The sequence below is a fragment of the Cydia strobilella genome, chromosome 8 (assembly GCF_947568885.1).
Source record: "Cydia strobilella chromosome 8, ilCydStro3.1, whole genome shotgun sequence".
Classification (NCBI taxonomy): Eukaryota; Metazoa; Arthropoda; class Insecta; order Lepidoptera; family Tortricidae; genus Cydia; species Cydia strobilella.
In genome coordinates, this window is record NC_086048.1 from 5069788 (window position 1) to 5086310 (window position 16523).

General features: G+C 39.9%; 2 protein-coding genes across 2 annotated transcripts in view; one reads left to right on the top strand and one right to left on the bottom strand.

Annotated features, from left to right (window-relative positions):
• LOC134743503 (histone-lysine N-methyltransferase 2C-like) overlaps positions 1-8783 on the top strand; it is a 75872-nt gene extending 67089 nt beyond the window's left edge. Inside the window, exons 54-57 of the mRNA XM_063676961.1 lie at positions 3108-3390; positions 4858-4987; positions 5743-5925; positions 6940-8783. Coding sequence (XP_063533031.1) covers positions 3108-3390; positions 4858-4987; positions 5743-5925; positions 6940-7032 — 689 coding nt within the window. The 3' untranslated portion in view covers positions 7033-8783. The remainder of the gene's footprint in view (positions 1-3107; positions 3391-4857; positions 4988-5742; positions 5926-6939) is intronic.
• Positions 8784-12576: 3793 nt separating this feature from the next.
• Positions 12577-16428, bottom strand: LOC134743497 (GTP-binding protein SAR1b). Its single transcript, XM_063676951.1, has 6 exons — positions 16263-16428; positions 15932-15981; positions 15300-15419; positions 14068-14225; positions 13338-13481; positions 12577-12816 (listed from the first exon to the last, which is right to left on the bottom strand). The coding sequence occupies exons 2-6, from the start codon at positions 15972-15974 to the stop codon at positions 12700-12702; spliced, it is 582 nt and encodes a 193-aa protein (XP_063533021.1). The 5' UTR covers positions 15975-15981; positions 16263-16428; the 3' UTR covers positions 12577-12699.
• Positions 16429-16523: the final 95 nt, after the last annotated feature.

The following is a 16523-nucleotide window of genomic DNA, read 5'->3' on the forward strand; positions in this document are numbered from 1 at the left end:
ACGGAAAGATGGATATTCAAGAGAAGAATTATTGATCCCGATCATTCCTAAGTAGGGTATTCACTACTAGTTAAATCAGTTTGATTTTTAGAACTGTCAAAACGATTTACTAATATGGTATTAATATGAAACATTACACAATGAGGTCACGGTCACCTCACTTACTTTTTAACCGACTTCAATTTCATAGAAGGAGGAGGTTCTGTATTCGGTTGTGGCTATTTTTTTTTTTTTTTTTATGTATGTTCACCGATTATTCCGAGGCCCGTGGTCCGATTTGAGTAATTCTTTTTTTGTTCGAAAGGAACTACTTCCAAGTTGGTCCCATATTAATCTGGTTCTGATCTGATGATGGGATCCCCGAGGAATTGAGGGAACTCCTCAATTTTTAAAGGCACATGTATGGTGATTTGGTCGTTTTCTTAAGCAACTTGATCATTTTTTCTAGGAAACCACCAATTTGATGAAGTGGAGCTGATGATGATGATTGTTTTGATGATAATGATTTCAGCGATTACTCCGGCACCCATGATCCGATTTGAGTTATTCTTTTTCTGTTTGAAAGAAGTTACCTCTCCAAGGTGTTTTCGTAATATTTTTGGTTTTGATCTGATGATGGAATCCGTGAGGAATTGAGGGAACTCCTCAATTTTTAAAGGCACGTGTATGGTAATTTCGGTGTTTTCTAAAGTAACTCAAGCATTTCCTCACCAATACCACCAATTTGATGTAGTGCAACTGTAGCCTAACCACGAGTTTGGCACTAAATATTCTTCGTAACTTACTTTGTACACTAATACGCCAGTACGAGCGAGATGCATAAACAGTAAGTTACGCACACGATAGCGAATATATCAATGTCAAACTCGTGGTAAAGCTACTGATAACTTCCCTCGTATGTGTATTATGATTTTTGATGTAGGTAGTGTTGGAAACAACCAGAGACTGAGAGGTGAAGGTAGAGGGTATTAGTGTTTGGGGGGTTTGAGGTTGGGGGTTGAGGGGAGGTGAGTTGATGGGTCGGAGACTGAGGGGTTGGGAGTTAAGGGATTGGGGGTTAGGGTTAGGAGTTAAGGGGTCTGGGGTTAGGGGTCGGGGAATGGCGGTTGAAGGGTTGGTGGTTTAGGGTCGAGGGGTTCAGGGATCAGGGGTTGATGTGCTGTGAGGTTGAGTGATCGGGGGGTTTGAGGGATTGGGTCAGTGGCGGGGCGGAGAATGGATTTACTGACAGGAATGATTTCCCAGACGGACTCGAGGAAAATTCTGATTATTTAATAAAGTTTACGAATTTACAGATAAACATGATTATGTTTTTCATTCATGCGTCACGCTCTTAACAATGTCTTAAAACTAAAAATGGAAAAATAAAAACTTTTATAAAAAAAAGATAAACCGACTTCAAAAAGGATGAAATAAAATATTATCCTTTTTAGGGTTCCGTGTTTAAGTATATGCGTTACCAACTGATATGTTTGAAGTCGGTGCCAAGCCAAGTACTCCAAGTAGTAACAATACGAGTCAAAAATAATCAGCTTTATGTCTATAAATCCCATTACAACTGTACAAATGTTATAAACGTGAAAGCAATTATGTCTGCCTCTTTGCTACCTTTTCATGGCTAAACAACTGAACCGCTTTAGCTGAAATTTTGCATAAGGGTTTCTTGAATTGTTTTATATTTTTGTAATGTAGTCCTCTGGATAAGCGACAGAAAATAACTCAGTCCCAATCCCACACTTGCGTGCTATGACTGTTTAAGAATTAGTAAGAAATGCTCTTTAAAAAAATACGACGACAAAACGTATTAGATTTACACTAACGTGCCGACAAGCATGGTACGAACTGCGCCAAGAAGGTTCAACCGTGTGTTCTGTTCTGAGGTGTACAGGAAGTTCGTTTATTGTCGTCGTGTAACGCTGCGTCTTACATAGGCGAACACTCGCGAACACGAAGCGAAGCGACGCGGCACGGCGCGGCCGGCCCAATTCGTTCGCGTTCGCAACGAGATCGCCCACGTAGGACACTTCTATATAGGTATCAAAGGATTAATTAAGGCGCCGTGCCGCACCGCTTCGCATTCGCGTGTTGTTCGCCTACGTAGTACGCTGCATTAGGTAATCCAACGTACATACTTATATAGCCGCATCTTTATCGAATTGCACCAAAATCCCTATGAATATATGGTTTAAAATTTGGCTTGGCACCGACTTCAAACATATCAGTTGGTAACGCATATACTTAAACACGGAACCCTAAAAAGGATAATATTTTATTTCATCCTTTTTGAAGTCGGTTTATCTTTTTTTTATAAAAGTTTTTATTATGTTTCTATCCGATTTATTGAATAAAATTTGTGTTTAAAAAAAAATGTTTTTCCCATAATTATCTGGTGCTTTTATTTCATGCGCGGTATGAAATAATTTATTTTAAATACAGTCAAATACCCTATTGTCATTCGTCGCAATTTAGTTATCATCTTTTTAATTTTGTCGCATCTCGAGTAGTTCCGTCCCACATGACCGCGCAATTAGACTGATGTCAGTCGTTAACCTTTCATATCGAACGCGGATCCATGTTAGTAATTGAGCTCTAATTATAAATAATTAGAATGCATATATATATATTTATTTATTTGTGTGATGAGCACAGATATTTGTTCCTGAGTCATGGGTGTTTTCTATGTATTTAAGTATTTATATATTATATATATCGTTGTCTGAGTACCCATAACACAAGCCTCCTTGGGCTTACCGTGGGACTTAGTCAATCTGTGTAAGAACGTCCTATAAAATTAATTTATTTATATATACTATCTGCACGGTTCCATACTCGAGGCCAGGGGTCGGAAACCGGTATTTGCTCCATACAAAAATACCGGTATTATTACGTTCTTTTGTTTATAATTTCATTTTTAATGGAACGTTTTAATAATGCAAAATTGTTTCCTAAATACATGATTCAGTCCTACGTAATGAGCATAAAAAAATTCAAAATATTGGGCTATTTCGGGGTTTTTAAAAAATACCGGTTCCGAGCCCTGCTCGAGGCATACTCGAGGCAGGGTAAGAGCTCCCGGTAAGTATTCAGACGTGATATATGTTCCCCAGGCATAGAAACGCTGACCGACTACCGGTTCAAGTTCGGCCGGTCGGCGCTGCTGGAGGGCGGGCTGGCGGTGAACCCGTCGGGCTGCGCGCGCGCCGAGCCCCGCTGCCGCGCCGCCTGGCGCCGCGTGCCCGCCGCGCGCGCCGCCCTCGCCCCCGCCGCCGCCACCCCCGCGCCCGCGCCCGACCATCCCGCCTGCCCCTACAGCAAGCAGTTCGTGCACACCAAGAGCAGCCAGTACAAGAAGATGAAGTCCGAGTGGCGGAACAACGTCTACCTCGCCAGGTACCAGAGAGTCCCCACTCCCCGACCCCGACCCCGACCGGACCGAACTATCTTTTTATTTAACTAATGACTTCTTTTTAAACACCAAAACAATATTAATTGAATAGAAAAAAGGCGTCCCGAAGTTGGACGAAGTATGACACATATGTTTTATGGTCCCTAAATTACGATTGTCAAACGTCAAGTTTTTACAACCTGAGTTCCCACATCTACTATCAAATAAGTCAAAAATCAAAAAATCTGATCTGAATCAAATATTAATAGGGTTTATTACTGCAATGTTCTGCCACCAGAATGCAGCACCTAGCCCCTTTAGTTTACTACCAAAGTAGTCTAGTGGCCTTTAGTTTTGTTTGCTTTGTATGGTTTACCATAGAGTAACTTATACATACTGGCCTCGTAGCCAACATGCCATTTGCTTACGCTCCGTAGCGATCGAAATGCAACTATCACTGTCGCACTAAATGGAAGAGTGATAGAAAGACACGAAGCGTTTCGTTGTCGAAGCGATAGCGATTGCCACCTTGGCTAGGCCGGCTGTGCGTTTAACAGTTTTTGACAAGTTTTCAGAGATAATAAAATGTGACATTGATGTATCAAGGCAGTTTGTTTACAGCGGAGCTAACCAGGAAACGCGAAATTTCGCTATCTGTCTCTTTATCGCTCGAATATGCAAGAGTGACCTCTGTCTACTCTGTGTAACATCTCTATGTTAGATAACGAAATTTCGATTTTCTTGTTTCGCGATAGACCCTCAGATTGTGGTAGTGGCGCCCCCTACGCAGAGTTTCGCGTAATATTCCGTATTGGACCTCCCTTAACTTAACAATCTAAAATTACCGTGTCAATTCGCTTTCTCGCCCTCTTAAAACGGCATTTAACTCCTATCTCCTAGAACGGTTCACAAACTACGCTCGACTATCGCTTCTAATTCTTATATCCTACAACTATTGACGAGCTATCAATGCTATTATACATGTACCATAGAGTAACTTATACTAGAGCGGTACTGTCATAGTAAATTTTGTAACCCCAGTAAATTCACTGCCATCTATCGACACACTTTAAAACTAAAAATGAAGATTTATAAGAATACGATAAAATGTATTTAAGCTTTTCCACTTTTAAATTTATTCTAAGCTTAATAGCATCGATCGCAGACGTTTCTGCTTGTTAAACATTAATTTAAAATGTATTTAAATATGGATAAATGATTTTTTTTTATTTGCATTAATTATTTTTATGATTTTGACTCATGTTCTTTCATTGATATGCGTTAAAATTGTTAAATAACAAACGAAACCGTTAACGCCATCTATACGACAGTAGGCCAAAGCTAGTAGCGCCCTCTGAACGAGAATCAAATTTTCTTGATTTTCGAGGCACGTTTTTTCCTTAAGACTGTATCCATCTATTACGGAGTTATATCTATCTTTGCATGTACCAACAATATACTGTGTCGAACAGGTCGAAGATCCAGGGGCTGGGTCTGTACGCGGCGAGAGACATCGAGAAGCACACGATGGTGATAGAATACATCGGCGAGATCATCCGCTCCGAGCTCTCTGAAATCCGCGAGAAACAATATGAAGCGAAGGTAAAGAATGTCTACCCTCGTTAAGAATAGAAAAATAAAAGGATTCAGGAAATTTACCCATTGTTTTCTTATATGAACTATCACTTATCAAGGTTTTAGCATCTACTATTTTCCCGAGGTAGCCATTGAAAGCTTGCATTAAAATAGTATTTTATACAATTTGCTGAGTGGCCTAAGTAAGGTACGAGATTGAAAAGCTTGATTATATCACTATTGTATACATACAATACTTTTTCTAAGTCAACTAAAATAATATTTTTTCTACTATAAAATCTAAATAATTAAACAAAATTAGGTAAATAGTAGCGCGTTGATGTCTTTTGTTCTATCATTTGGTGACACGTGATTGGTCGAATTCATTACAGTTGACTAAAGCGTTTCATAATGGCTCCTGTACACGATGGCCCAGCGTCGGACCAGCGAGATGGCAATGCGATGGTTGAGAGCAGAGCACGCACTATGGAATGGGCCACGTGAAGATGCGTACGCACCATCGCTGGCCCACTACCTTGATGTGCGGACAAGAACCGACACCGGCATCGCCATCCCGCCGCGCCATAAGCCATCCGACACCACTACCATCTACACGCTGGCCCATCTTAGTGGGCTAGTCTGATGGCCCATCATGTAGAGGAGCCATAAGAAGCCAGTTGAGTCGGGAGCCCATAGTTTACAGTTTGGTATAGGAAGTCTTAATTCGACCATTGTTGCATGAGTTAGGTGTTTTTTTTTCCTAATTGTGTTGGGTGCGGCAGAACCGCGGCATCTACATGTTCCGGCTGGACGAGCGGCGCGTGGTGGACGCCACGCTGTCGGGCGGACTGGCGCGCTATATCAACCACTCGTGCCAGCCCAACTGCGTGGCCGAGGCCGTCGAGGTGGACCGCCATCTGCGCATCATCATCTTCGCCAAGCGACGCATCGCGCGCGGGGAGGAGGTAACATTCACTAACTTATCTATTTACTCATTTTCATCTTGGTATCAGATTTTAGTGACGTGCAACCAGCGACTCGTTCGGCTACCAGCGTCCAAGATATTTGAGAAGCATGCATTGAGGCCACTTGCATATGTTTAACAAAGATACCCCGCCGCACGCTCCGTTGGTCGCGCCGACGCTCTAGCGTCCACATTTCTTAAACCATAAAGAGATCCATAGGCTACTCAATTAACCTACATTGTGACTGATAATATCCAGAATAAGTAGTTCTCACTCCGCCATTCTGACATACAAACGTTTTCATTATCATAAGTTGACCACCAGCTATACTCGCGTGACAAATACATATCTTTATAAATCTAAACGACCAACTCTGGGCCATCGGGCCTCTGCCGTGGATGGCAAGAGACCCGATGGCTGCACTCTCGTGCCCTGGCACCTGGGCTGCGCCTTGGCATGGGACGCCACCTGCGTCGACCCTGGCTCCGTCCCACGGAGGGTTCGGCTCGGAAACCTAGGATTGCCGCTGACCAAACCCTAACAATAAAGCGCCGCAAATACTCTTTTTTTAATGAATGAGTATGAGTTTGCGGCGCTTGCTATAGAAACTATGGGTCCTTGGTCGTCCGACATCAAAAAAAAATTTATTAATTCAAAAAGTGTCGGAACGTCTGATAGGTGTGTCGGGGGACCACAGAGCGGGCTCCTTCTTTGCTAAAAGGTTTGAGTCTGGCGGTGCAAAGAGGTACCGCCGCCAGCATTGTGAGGTCTATGCCGGAAGCAGGGGATTTGGGGCGGGTTTTTATATTTAGTTGTTTTAGTCCCTTAGGTTTTAAGGTGTTAATTTTTTCTTTCTTCCTTTTTGTTAGTATGATAAAGACCGACCACATCGTTAGCGTTTTGCGTTTTTTCCATACATTTGCTGCGTAAAGGTCTTACGGTGCGATGTGCTCGGGCGATTCAAGTGACAGAAACGAATAATCGTCTAATAATGTGGTTTCTTCTTTTGATTAGTTGGCGTACGACTACAAGTTCGACATCGAGGACGACGCACACAAGATCATGTGCATGTGCGGCGCGCTCAACTGCCGCAAGTGGATGAACTGAACGCCACCGGAAGAGTACCGGACACCGGACACCGGACACCGGACCCGACTCGCAGTAGATGTGAGCGAACCTCTATACTTACTCGTATTGGTTTCGTTTTAATGTAAAAAGGCTATGAAACCTAGTTTTTACCAAAGTGATTTTAGTGCCCCTAGTTAAGTGTAAAAAGTTAGGTAACCGATTTCACTTTCTCGAGCTGGCAAGTGTGATTTAGCCGTAAGAATAATGATTTACAGATAATCTTATAGTTTATTATAATTTTATATGTGGACGTCGCGACGTTTGAACACTTTTTGTACATAATATTAAATCGGTATATGAAACGTTGTTATTGAATTTGGATGTTTTAAATGTGACATTTCGTAGCGTATGGATTGGAGTATTTTTAATTTAATATTTTTAATGTGTTCTATGAACGTTCGGTGTGGCCGCTGTTTTCTATTGACATTTTATTGGTTTTAATTTAAATATATTTTTTCATGGATGACTTTCTAAATTGTTGTTGAATCTTATACAAATAAAATAATGAATCGATATGGAATAGTTTTGATAATCTCACAGCGATGAAGTAGTTTAGGTAACCAAATAGAAGAATATGCATTTAGTACACTAGGCACGAGTATATATTATGAAGTATCATTACATATGCCTTGTGGTGCCTGTTTAGTACGTCGTAGTATAATACGTTAACGTTACTGTAGGTTACACGACACCACAGCACGCCTTGGTCCGCCCGACCCTCCCTACATATACTAACTAGTGTATACGTATTTATATAGCGTAGCGTAGCGCTCGCGCGACTATTCTGACACTCGTACTATAGTGAAGCTAGTGAACTATTACGATACCAGTCAACGTAGTCACTTACTCAATTTTATTTTATCATCTTATAATAAACTTAGAACTATGAAATAAAACTATTTATTATAAGTCTCAGATCATATTTTTATCAGACTTCAGACTGCACTTTGATAAGACATACTTAGATAATGAATTTTCAGCGAGCTGTAGGTAGTGTAATTTATATGAATAGGTTATTTTTCGAAATGTGATATTACCTCACACGGCGTCACATGTTCATTTTGTAGTGGCGACTTAGATCTAGTGTTAGTTAGGTATCGCGTAGGAACTGTACAGTTGTCCGAGCTGAACTGCGACACGACGCGTTACGGAAATATCAAAGCCGGCTGTGACTGTCACTTGTCCTATGTTAGATCAGTTTGCGTATGTATAAAGGTCGCATCGTTCACCTGGGACAACGGTAGTTCTCCTCGGTAAACAAAGTGATATGATATATTAGCGGCAGTAGAGCGACGCCCGGCCCGGGCTCAATTCTGTGTCTATAATATCTTAGTTCGAGTTTATAGAAATTTTATTTAAACACGAAGTTGCCATCTACCAATGTTATGAAATCATGCAATCTAATTTTAAGTGTTAAATGTGCAATACCCTATCTTGAATACAGATTGTAAATATTCCGCTCGTAGTATCTTTATTACTTATATTGTAATCGCGAAATAGTTTTTTTAAAGTTGTACTACAATAATCGTTTCAATTATTATGTTCTCATTGCTTTTCTATTGACTTATTTATTTAAAGCATTCCCATAATGCACTGATTTAAAAGTCGATCCAATCTATTGTTTCAGAGTTATGTATGACTATGTTTGTAAATTGAATACTTTAGAAATATTTCTATACAATAATATTTTTATTGCATTATTTTCCTATCATTAAACCTTAATTAGTAAATACACGCCTTTCATTTTCAATAATCATAATACATGCATTCAGCAGTTTCCCTTTGGATTAACCTTTTGGACGCTAATGACGGATATATCGGCACCGCAGGTCCAACGCCAAAGACGGATTAACCCTTCGTATGTCTAAGCATTGATCAGTACGGACGAAATTAAATCCATTGTTTTCCAACCAATATGTTTAAATTCGTTCGCACTGATACCACTGATCAGTGCTTATACATACGAAGGGTTAATCTGTACCAGACCACAGAGCGACATGGAGTACATGGACCTACGTACATGTGCATAAAGTTCAATTTCAGTTTTGACACTACGGTGACGTGGCGTCCGAGTGACAGCTTTTGTGTTTGACACGGCGTTGAAAAGGTTAAATGAATTACGGTAAAAGAGAATGTCATAGTTTCAGTTACAAAGGTCAGCAAAAAAGTTTGCAGTCAGCATCAAATAAATAAGAAAGGTAAGAAGTTTCCGGGTCTAGGGGCTTAAGCATATGCCAGCGTGATCATCCGCGCAAGTGATTCGCATCATCTGCGTGACTGGAGCAAGTAAAGGCGGGGACTAGTACAAATATCATGGGCTTGTTGCTTGCGCAACGCAAGTAACCGGTGCTACTTATATGCACGACGTAGCATATACGTAACTGGTGCATGTAGCTTGGACGTGTTGTTCGCACATATTCAACGTGCGACGCAACGTGTTGTTGTCCCTAGTCATTGGACACAGTCAAAATGTACATATGCATTAGGGTATTTAGAACCAGTATACATAACAACCGGTGTAGCTGTTACGAAGAAATTAACAAATTACAATTTTATTACTTTGGAGCAGCCTGTATGTGTTAGTAGCTCCTGAGGTAATAAATAGTATGAAACCTTCTTCGACCTTTTTAATTATCTTTTTTATTTATGTCACCAATAAGATTCTGACTTTTGACAAATGTCATCATTGCCGCACATTTTCGAACAAGTTGTCAAAAACACTGCCAATGATTAATAACAGTATGTTTCTTTTTGTTGTCGATTATTGGAAATCTTTTGTTTGAAAATTTTATTTTTAACTTTTGTTTTAATTAAAAAAATATTAAGCAGAGCATTCCTGAGAAGTAACCCTACGTGGGATTTCAGGGTTTGTCCAATGGCTAAGGTCACCCTGTATATGTAGCTCACTCCACGACATACGTCACATTAGCGGATCGCATTAGTGGCTCGCACTGGCACATGCTTGATCCACCAGGCTCGCATAGAGTTAGACCAAGATAAGTTCTGCAACGATTTTGATAGCACACCAGTGCAAGCGTTATTCATACGTCCAAATGCGTCAATCATAACACCTGCACTGCGTGTGCTATCAAAATCGTTGCAGACCTATCTTGGACTAACTCTACTTTATACTGTTGTTCACACAATGCATATAGCCTGCGCAAGAGCCGGCTGACATGCGCCATCAAAACCTGGAGTGTGAGGAAATAGGCGTGCGAGAGGCGAGGCGAATAAGGAAAGGTCCGTTTTCCTGACATTTTCTCGTTGGTTAGTTCGCCTCAAGACTCGTAATGAATGTTATGCAAGTAAAACACGAATTATATTTTGTATAAATTTTATTACAAACTTTGTTTTTTTTTTGGACTTACTGCAAATAATATACCGAAAAACATTGTCTAAGTGCAGCTGGAGACCAGCCGCATTGATCACAAGTTATTCTGGAAACGGCTCGTCCCGTCGCGCCACCGCCCCTTCCACTACCAACAAGCTTATAGTATCGCCACTTCACAACTACGGATAAAATAGTGGATATCAACAGACTAGCAATAAAATGTTGTATAACAAGGTTCAAGAGCTCTCGAGGAAATCAAAGATAAGTATACGATAAGCTTCTTGGCTCAATATCAACTACAGTTCCAATCAAACAAGTACTTCCACAATAAACTGTTTCTGGGACAACATTATGTTTCTACTGAATCAGCTTTGTGCTTTTGAGTAAAATAAAAGTAAACGGGTGCGATTAGTCCCACACAGGCGACTCGCGCCGGTCCAATAGGTTTCGATAATCCATCAATAGTTGTAAATGGAAGATTCACAATATACATTAACTTGACACTGGAGGGAAATACTTAAATTCATCAAAAGACGCACGCCGCGGACGCGCCGTTCCGCCGCCCTCGGGCGCCGTGCCCGGTCCCACGCTACTCGTTGAAGTAACATACAAAAATATAACAATCCTCAGTTTAGAAATGTACAACATAATGAAAATAGGATAAATACAAGTCTACATTGTAATTCGACGCCATGTTGGAATGAGAATAAAAAAATAAATACATTAGATTATAATTAGAATAGAAGTAAATGTGTGAAAAATAATAATAATTTATGCAGATTTGCCGACGCTCACAATGGGTTCATCGAAAACCGAAAACGATAATATCAACTTATAACGCGTTGCACCATTACCTTAATATTTAAATAGACACATTATTGATCTTGCGACCCTAAAAAATATTATAGCATATTTTTTAGACTTGCTAAGTTTTTCAGCGGAACGAAATAACTTATAAAATAAGCTGAGCCTGGAGAGTTCAGAATCACAATACATAGGTATGCTAAGTACCTCTCCCACTAGCAGTGCGCTACGTGATAATGATAAATAACAAGTTTTGTACTTTCTGCTCTAGTTTATAAAATTAAATCATGTGATTTAATATGTCAATTAGAATGTCTAAAATTTAGGCATTTAAAATATTTCTTACGAATAAAATGTCAAACCATGTATACTCGTACAATAAAGAATTGGGTATACACATTGCCAGTGAGAGTGCGGGTCACCCCGATAATATTCCAAGCCGCATGTCTCTTGGCAGAGGCAACAGTCTACCGCAGACACTAACACCCATACGGGGCTTACGATTCGCGACAAATATGCTATATATTCGCCAAGAATATGTACAAATACTTTCAAATATTCTAATTTGATGTTTAAATCAATTAACTCACAGAATAGATAAGACACGTAAATGCGCAAGCGAGCGGTCGCTGGCTGCCGAAAGCGGAACCGAACAAATTCAAGAGCATTGTATGTAACATTTTATATTTTTAACAAATAGTGTTACCACGCTGTTGAATTTGTGTGTGTTCATTATGTGGAGATGTCACGATATTATACATGGGTAAGCTTGGAGCATTTTCATGGCAGCTTTGAGTTAAATTAATCGTTAACTAATTTCAAGTGAGGTGGTATATTTATGTAATCGTATTATCCTTCTGAACGCCAAGAACACCTAAAAATGTCGTCACTAGTCATGCCCACAGCGCCATGGACACCTATAGGTGTTATGGCGGACGCTGTCAAACTAACCTTCACACTTTCAAGTAAGGTTTACATTAGTTAGATTGCGCCCGGGACCTTGGCGTGTCAGTGACGTTTTAGTTTATAACGTAAAGCGTTCAAAGGGTCAGCCGCATTCGAGGGAAGCCAGTGCTGTCAAACTGATTTAACTTGGCAGACATTCAGACTTACTCTATGAGTAACCACTGATGAAACGTACACAATATAACAATTAATTTAACTTAAATATGCTGCCACTACTATCCTACGAGATTACAGATTTATAATAATTATTGCAGCATCCTTAAAGATCCGACATAAAGAATAATGCTAATTTTAGCAATCGATGTTTAGCTTTTGGTCTCTACAGATTCTTTTTGCGATCGGCAAGTCTTGTAACAATTTTCTAGACCGTATTCCTTATCGCAATATAAGGAATACTATATATGTATTTTAAAATGTCTCGATTTAAATTGCAAATTGATAATTTGTTTTTTTCTTTATGCCCGACATAAACACACAGCGAGTTCAAGTTTCAGCAGCCAGTTCGAAGAGTACGGGAGTGATGTTGTGTGTGAGGCGACGGGTGTTCAGTCGATGTACTGCGCGAGCCAGCGGAAGCCCTCGCCGTAGCCCTGGCGCTTCAGCACCGAGCACATGAACAGCTCCAGCGGCCGCCCCGGCAGCTCCGACCGCGACACCTTGCCCTGGGGGTACAATTCAAGTCTATTTTATTGTTCGATTGCCGACACAAATGCAACCTGAATTTAATCTCTTCCATATAGGACAAGTTAATGTACCAGATGTGTAATAGATGTCATATACTGAAGAAAACATGGCGAAGCCCTCCAGTGCCCGAGACCGAATTCGAACCGGCGTCTTCTGCTTCTGCAGCTAACGCCATAAACTCTAGGCCATTAGGTTACGGTGGTACCAAAGCCAAGCTGCCGAGTATATGCCATAATAGTACAACTTTAAGGGCATAGCAGTAATTGCATCTGCTATCCAAGCCACTAAGCGAGTTAGTTTACTATCTCCAATTACTAAAGATCGATTAATACAAAAGCAACTAGACATACCTTGCCCGTGGTCTGCTGGTACAGGTTGAAGAACTGCCGCAGCTCATCCTCACTGGCAGCGCCCGGTTTGTTGATATTGTTGCCGAGGATCAACACCGGGCAGAGCTCAGTTTCTCGTGACACCAGCTCTGTAACTACAATACACGCACCTTGCCCGTGGTCTGCTGGTACAGGTTGAAGAACTGCCGCAGCTCGTCCTCGCTGGCGGCGCCAGGCTTGTCGATCTTGTTGCCGAGGATTAACACCGGGCAGTTGCTCAAGGTCTCGTCCGTGAGCAAAGAGTCTAGCTCAGCCTGAAACAAGTATTATGTAATGTTATTTTTAAATATCGTATTTTTAATAAACTTTTTAACGCATTCAACCAACCACTAGTATTAACCCTTCAACAACCTCAGAAAACGGTTGAACTGAAAAACCTGACCAAACCATCGACTGAATTTTTAGGAAATTTCTAAGAAAAGTCACGTAAGTTAATACAACTACATACCTATAATTATTATAAACAAACTTCTATTACTGAATCAAAGATCGAAAGAGATGAAGACAGACAATCTTCGATTCGGTGTTTGCCGCAACACCTGGCCCCGTTTTACACATCTCAAATAATTACAATATTTGAAACAACTTCAAAAAGCACCTTCAGAAACATAAATGATGCCTGTCTACTCTGTAGGCCGAGCACATGATTGGCGCGACAGCATCTCGTCGCGAGATAGACTACGCGTCTTTTACTAACTGTATGAATTAAAGAGGGACGGGTAGTCTATGTCGCGGCGAGATACTCTCGCGCCAATCATGTGCTAGCCCGGCTGGTGGAGAAATGGTGAACTTCATTAGATAAACGTGCCATTAATAATAAATAAAAATAATGTGAGATACCTTGGATTCTGGTAGCCTGGCGCGGTCGCAGGCGTCGACGAGGAATACGATGGCGTCCACGGCCGGGAAGTAGTCGCGCCACACGCGCCGCGCCTGCGCGTGCCCGCCGAGGTCGAACGTTGTGAAACGCATGCTGCCTATCGACAGCTCCTCTGACGCTGGAAACGGTAAGGAAGTGGTAGTTATTGTGGCCGGCATTTTATAGTTTTTAATTTTTATCTTTTTAATAATCAAATAATTTTATTATTACCCATCAATTAATTGTCAAGGTCTTTTACATTTTATCAATTATCAAATGCTCAGTCAATTCCATTTTAATGGATCTATCTTTTATACCTAATTTTATTTATTTTTATTGCAAATGTTATGTATGTTTTAAAAGGATTAATGTTATCTGCATTAAATGATTTTATTATTAATTTATTATTATTATAGTGGATGGAGAAAGGAGCAGTGGAAATTGACCAAATTTGACATAGTTGAGGCCTGCCAGGGATCTATATTCCTAAATACTCCTGTATATTATTAGGAATGGAGTCTTGGTGATGTTGCCAAAGCAATAAATATAAGACACCAAGAAAAAGTGATTCTCGTGTCGTATAATTAACATGTAGAGATTTTGAAAGTGAGTACAACTATTGGGGTTACTTAATTACTGTAGTACTCTTTTTTGAAAAAATACTGAAATGGAAAGTTTTCGAGATACATATTTTTTTTGCTAGAGAAGTCGTTTTTGGAATAAAGCTTGTATAGTAAATTCACATTTGGTTATGTCCAGAAAAAAAAGGATTCAGGCCATACAATTTTAAGTTTGGCTAAAGAAGTGACGTAATTTCACAGTGGACTTTTTGTGGATTAGATTTCACTGAATCTCACCCAGGTATTTCACCCAGAGGTCCTTCTCCGAATGCAGTTCGCTGATATCATTGTTATTGTATTGTTATTTTTAACAAAAAAAGTAAGTGATGCGTAAGATCAAAAAATAATATTACACATTTTAAGTAGCAATAGCTTTTGTCCAAAAATAGTTACAAATTTTTAATGCAGCGTTTTAGACCTATGTTCATGATTTTTTTTCTATCAAGTGAGTTGTTTAATCAGGTTTCGAACCGATGGTTACTAGAGAAAGGCCTAAAGATTGCATTCATATTTTGTGGCTTATGGCGATTTTTCAAAAACTGTTGGCTGGCTGAACCCACTGCACCTTAAGACTGGAAGGTGGAAAAACTTACTGGGATGTAATGTAGGAACATGCTGCGCGAGTCTATCATCCTTAAGCATGTGCAGGAGCGTGGTCTTGCCCGCGTTGTCCAGCCCCAGAAACAACAGCTTGCCAGACTTCTTCCATAGCCCTGAAAACACAAACCCATGACTTTCTTGGCACCAAACATAGGTAATATACGGTGGAGAGCTGCCATTTGCCATACACACAATATAATATTTTATATACAAGATATATAATATTTTATTGTTGTCCTTTTGCATAAGAAAACCTGCATATTGAGAAGAAATTGAAAGGTGTATGAAACATGCATGTGTCCTGTGGTGGGACAAATACAGGTTAGTGATGTCGATAAAAAATCATAATAATTGTTGCTCAAGCAACTATCTCGTACAAATTGAAGCAACACTTGGTATTATTTCAAAATAGTTTTGATAGTGAAATAAAGTATTGTAATGTGCACATATGCTACCAGGGAAATACACAGATATCCTATAAAATTAGAAACAATGTCTTATTCCGCACAATGGGCCTCGTATAAACAAAATGTAATAGATTAAAAATATCCGAATAATGTAGTAAGCTAGAACTGCTGACAAAACAATGGGACAGCAACAGAAATTTAAATAATTTAATGCTTACCCAAAAAGCCGAGGACACCAGTGAACCAGTCCAAGATGAACATTGTGAATCTGGAAGGTATCAAGATGATTATAGCTTCCCTTTCTTCACAAAGAATACACAAATGAGTATGACTTGCAAATGCAATTGATATAAATTACGTAGTTTCATCTGACGTATGGATAGCACTCTGATTACTTAGCAAACAGCATTAGTCGCCAGACCCGTTTGGGGTGCACAAAAATTATTATAAGAATGCGATATCGAATTGAGTAATACGACTGACAGAACGTCACTCGCGTAGTAAGAACTTCGAACAGATTTACCATCACCAATCTAACAAAATACTCACTTATTAAAATTGAACTAGATTAACTAAAACTAGAGGAAGTTTATCACAATTTTTCGCACTTAATTCCAATTAATTACGTCGCAAAAATCGACGAATTATCTCTCGATTGATGGTAAATGTATGTTGGAACTTGGCTCTGATTATGCGATGAATCTGTTGGCAATGAATGACGTACGCTACTTCCGGTTGTCTAGGGTTATTAACGCGTTTTAAATTAACAAATAAGTTAAATTAAATAATTTCGCATATTTTTAAGGGTTA

Coding starts and splice junctions, on each gene's coding strand:
- LOC134743497 (XM_063676951.1), bottom strand. CDS start 15,974: ATGTTCATCTTGGACTGGTTCACTGGTGTCCTCGGCTTTTTGG. Junction 15,420..15,931: donor TGGTGTCCTCGGCTTTTTGG/GTAAGCATTAAA, acceptor TTGTGTTTTCAG/GGCTATGGAAGAAGTCTGGC. Junction 14,226..15,299: donor TGTTCCTACATTACATCCCA/GTAAGTTTTTCC, acceptor TACCGTTTCCAG/CGTCAGAGGAGCTGTCGATA.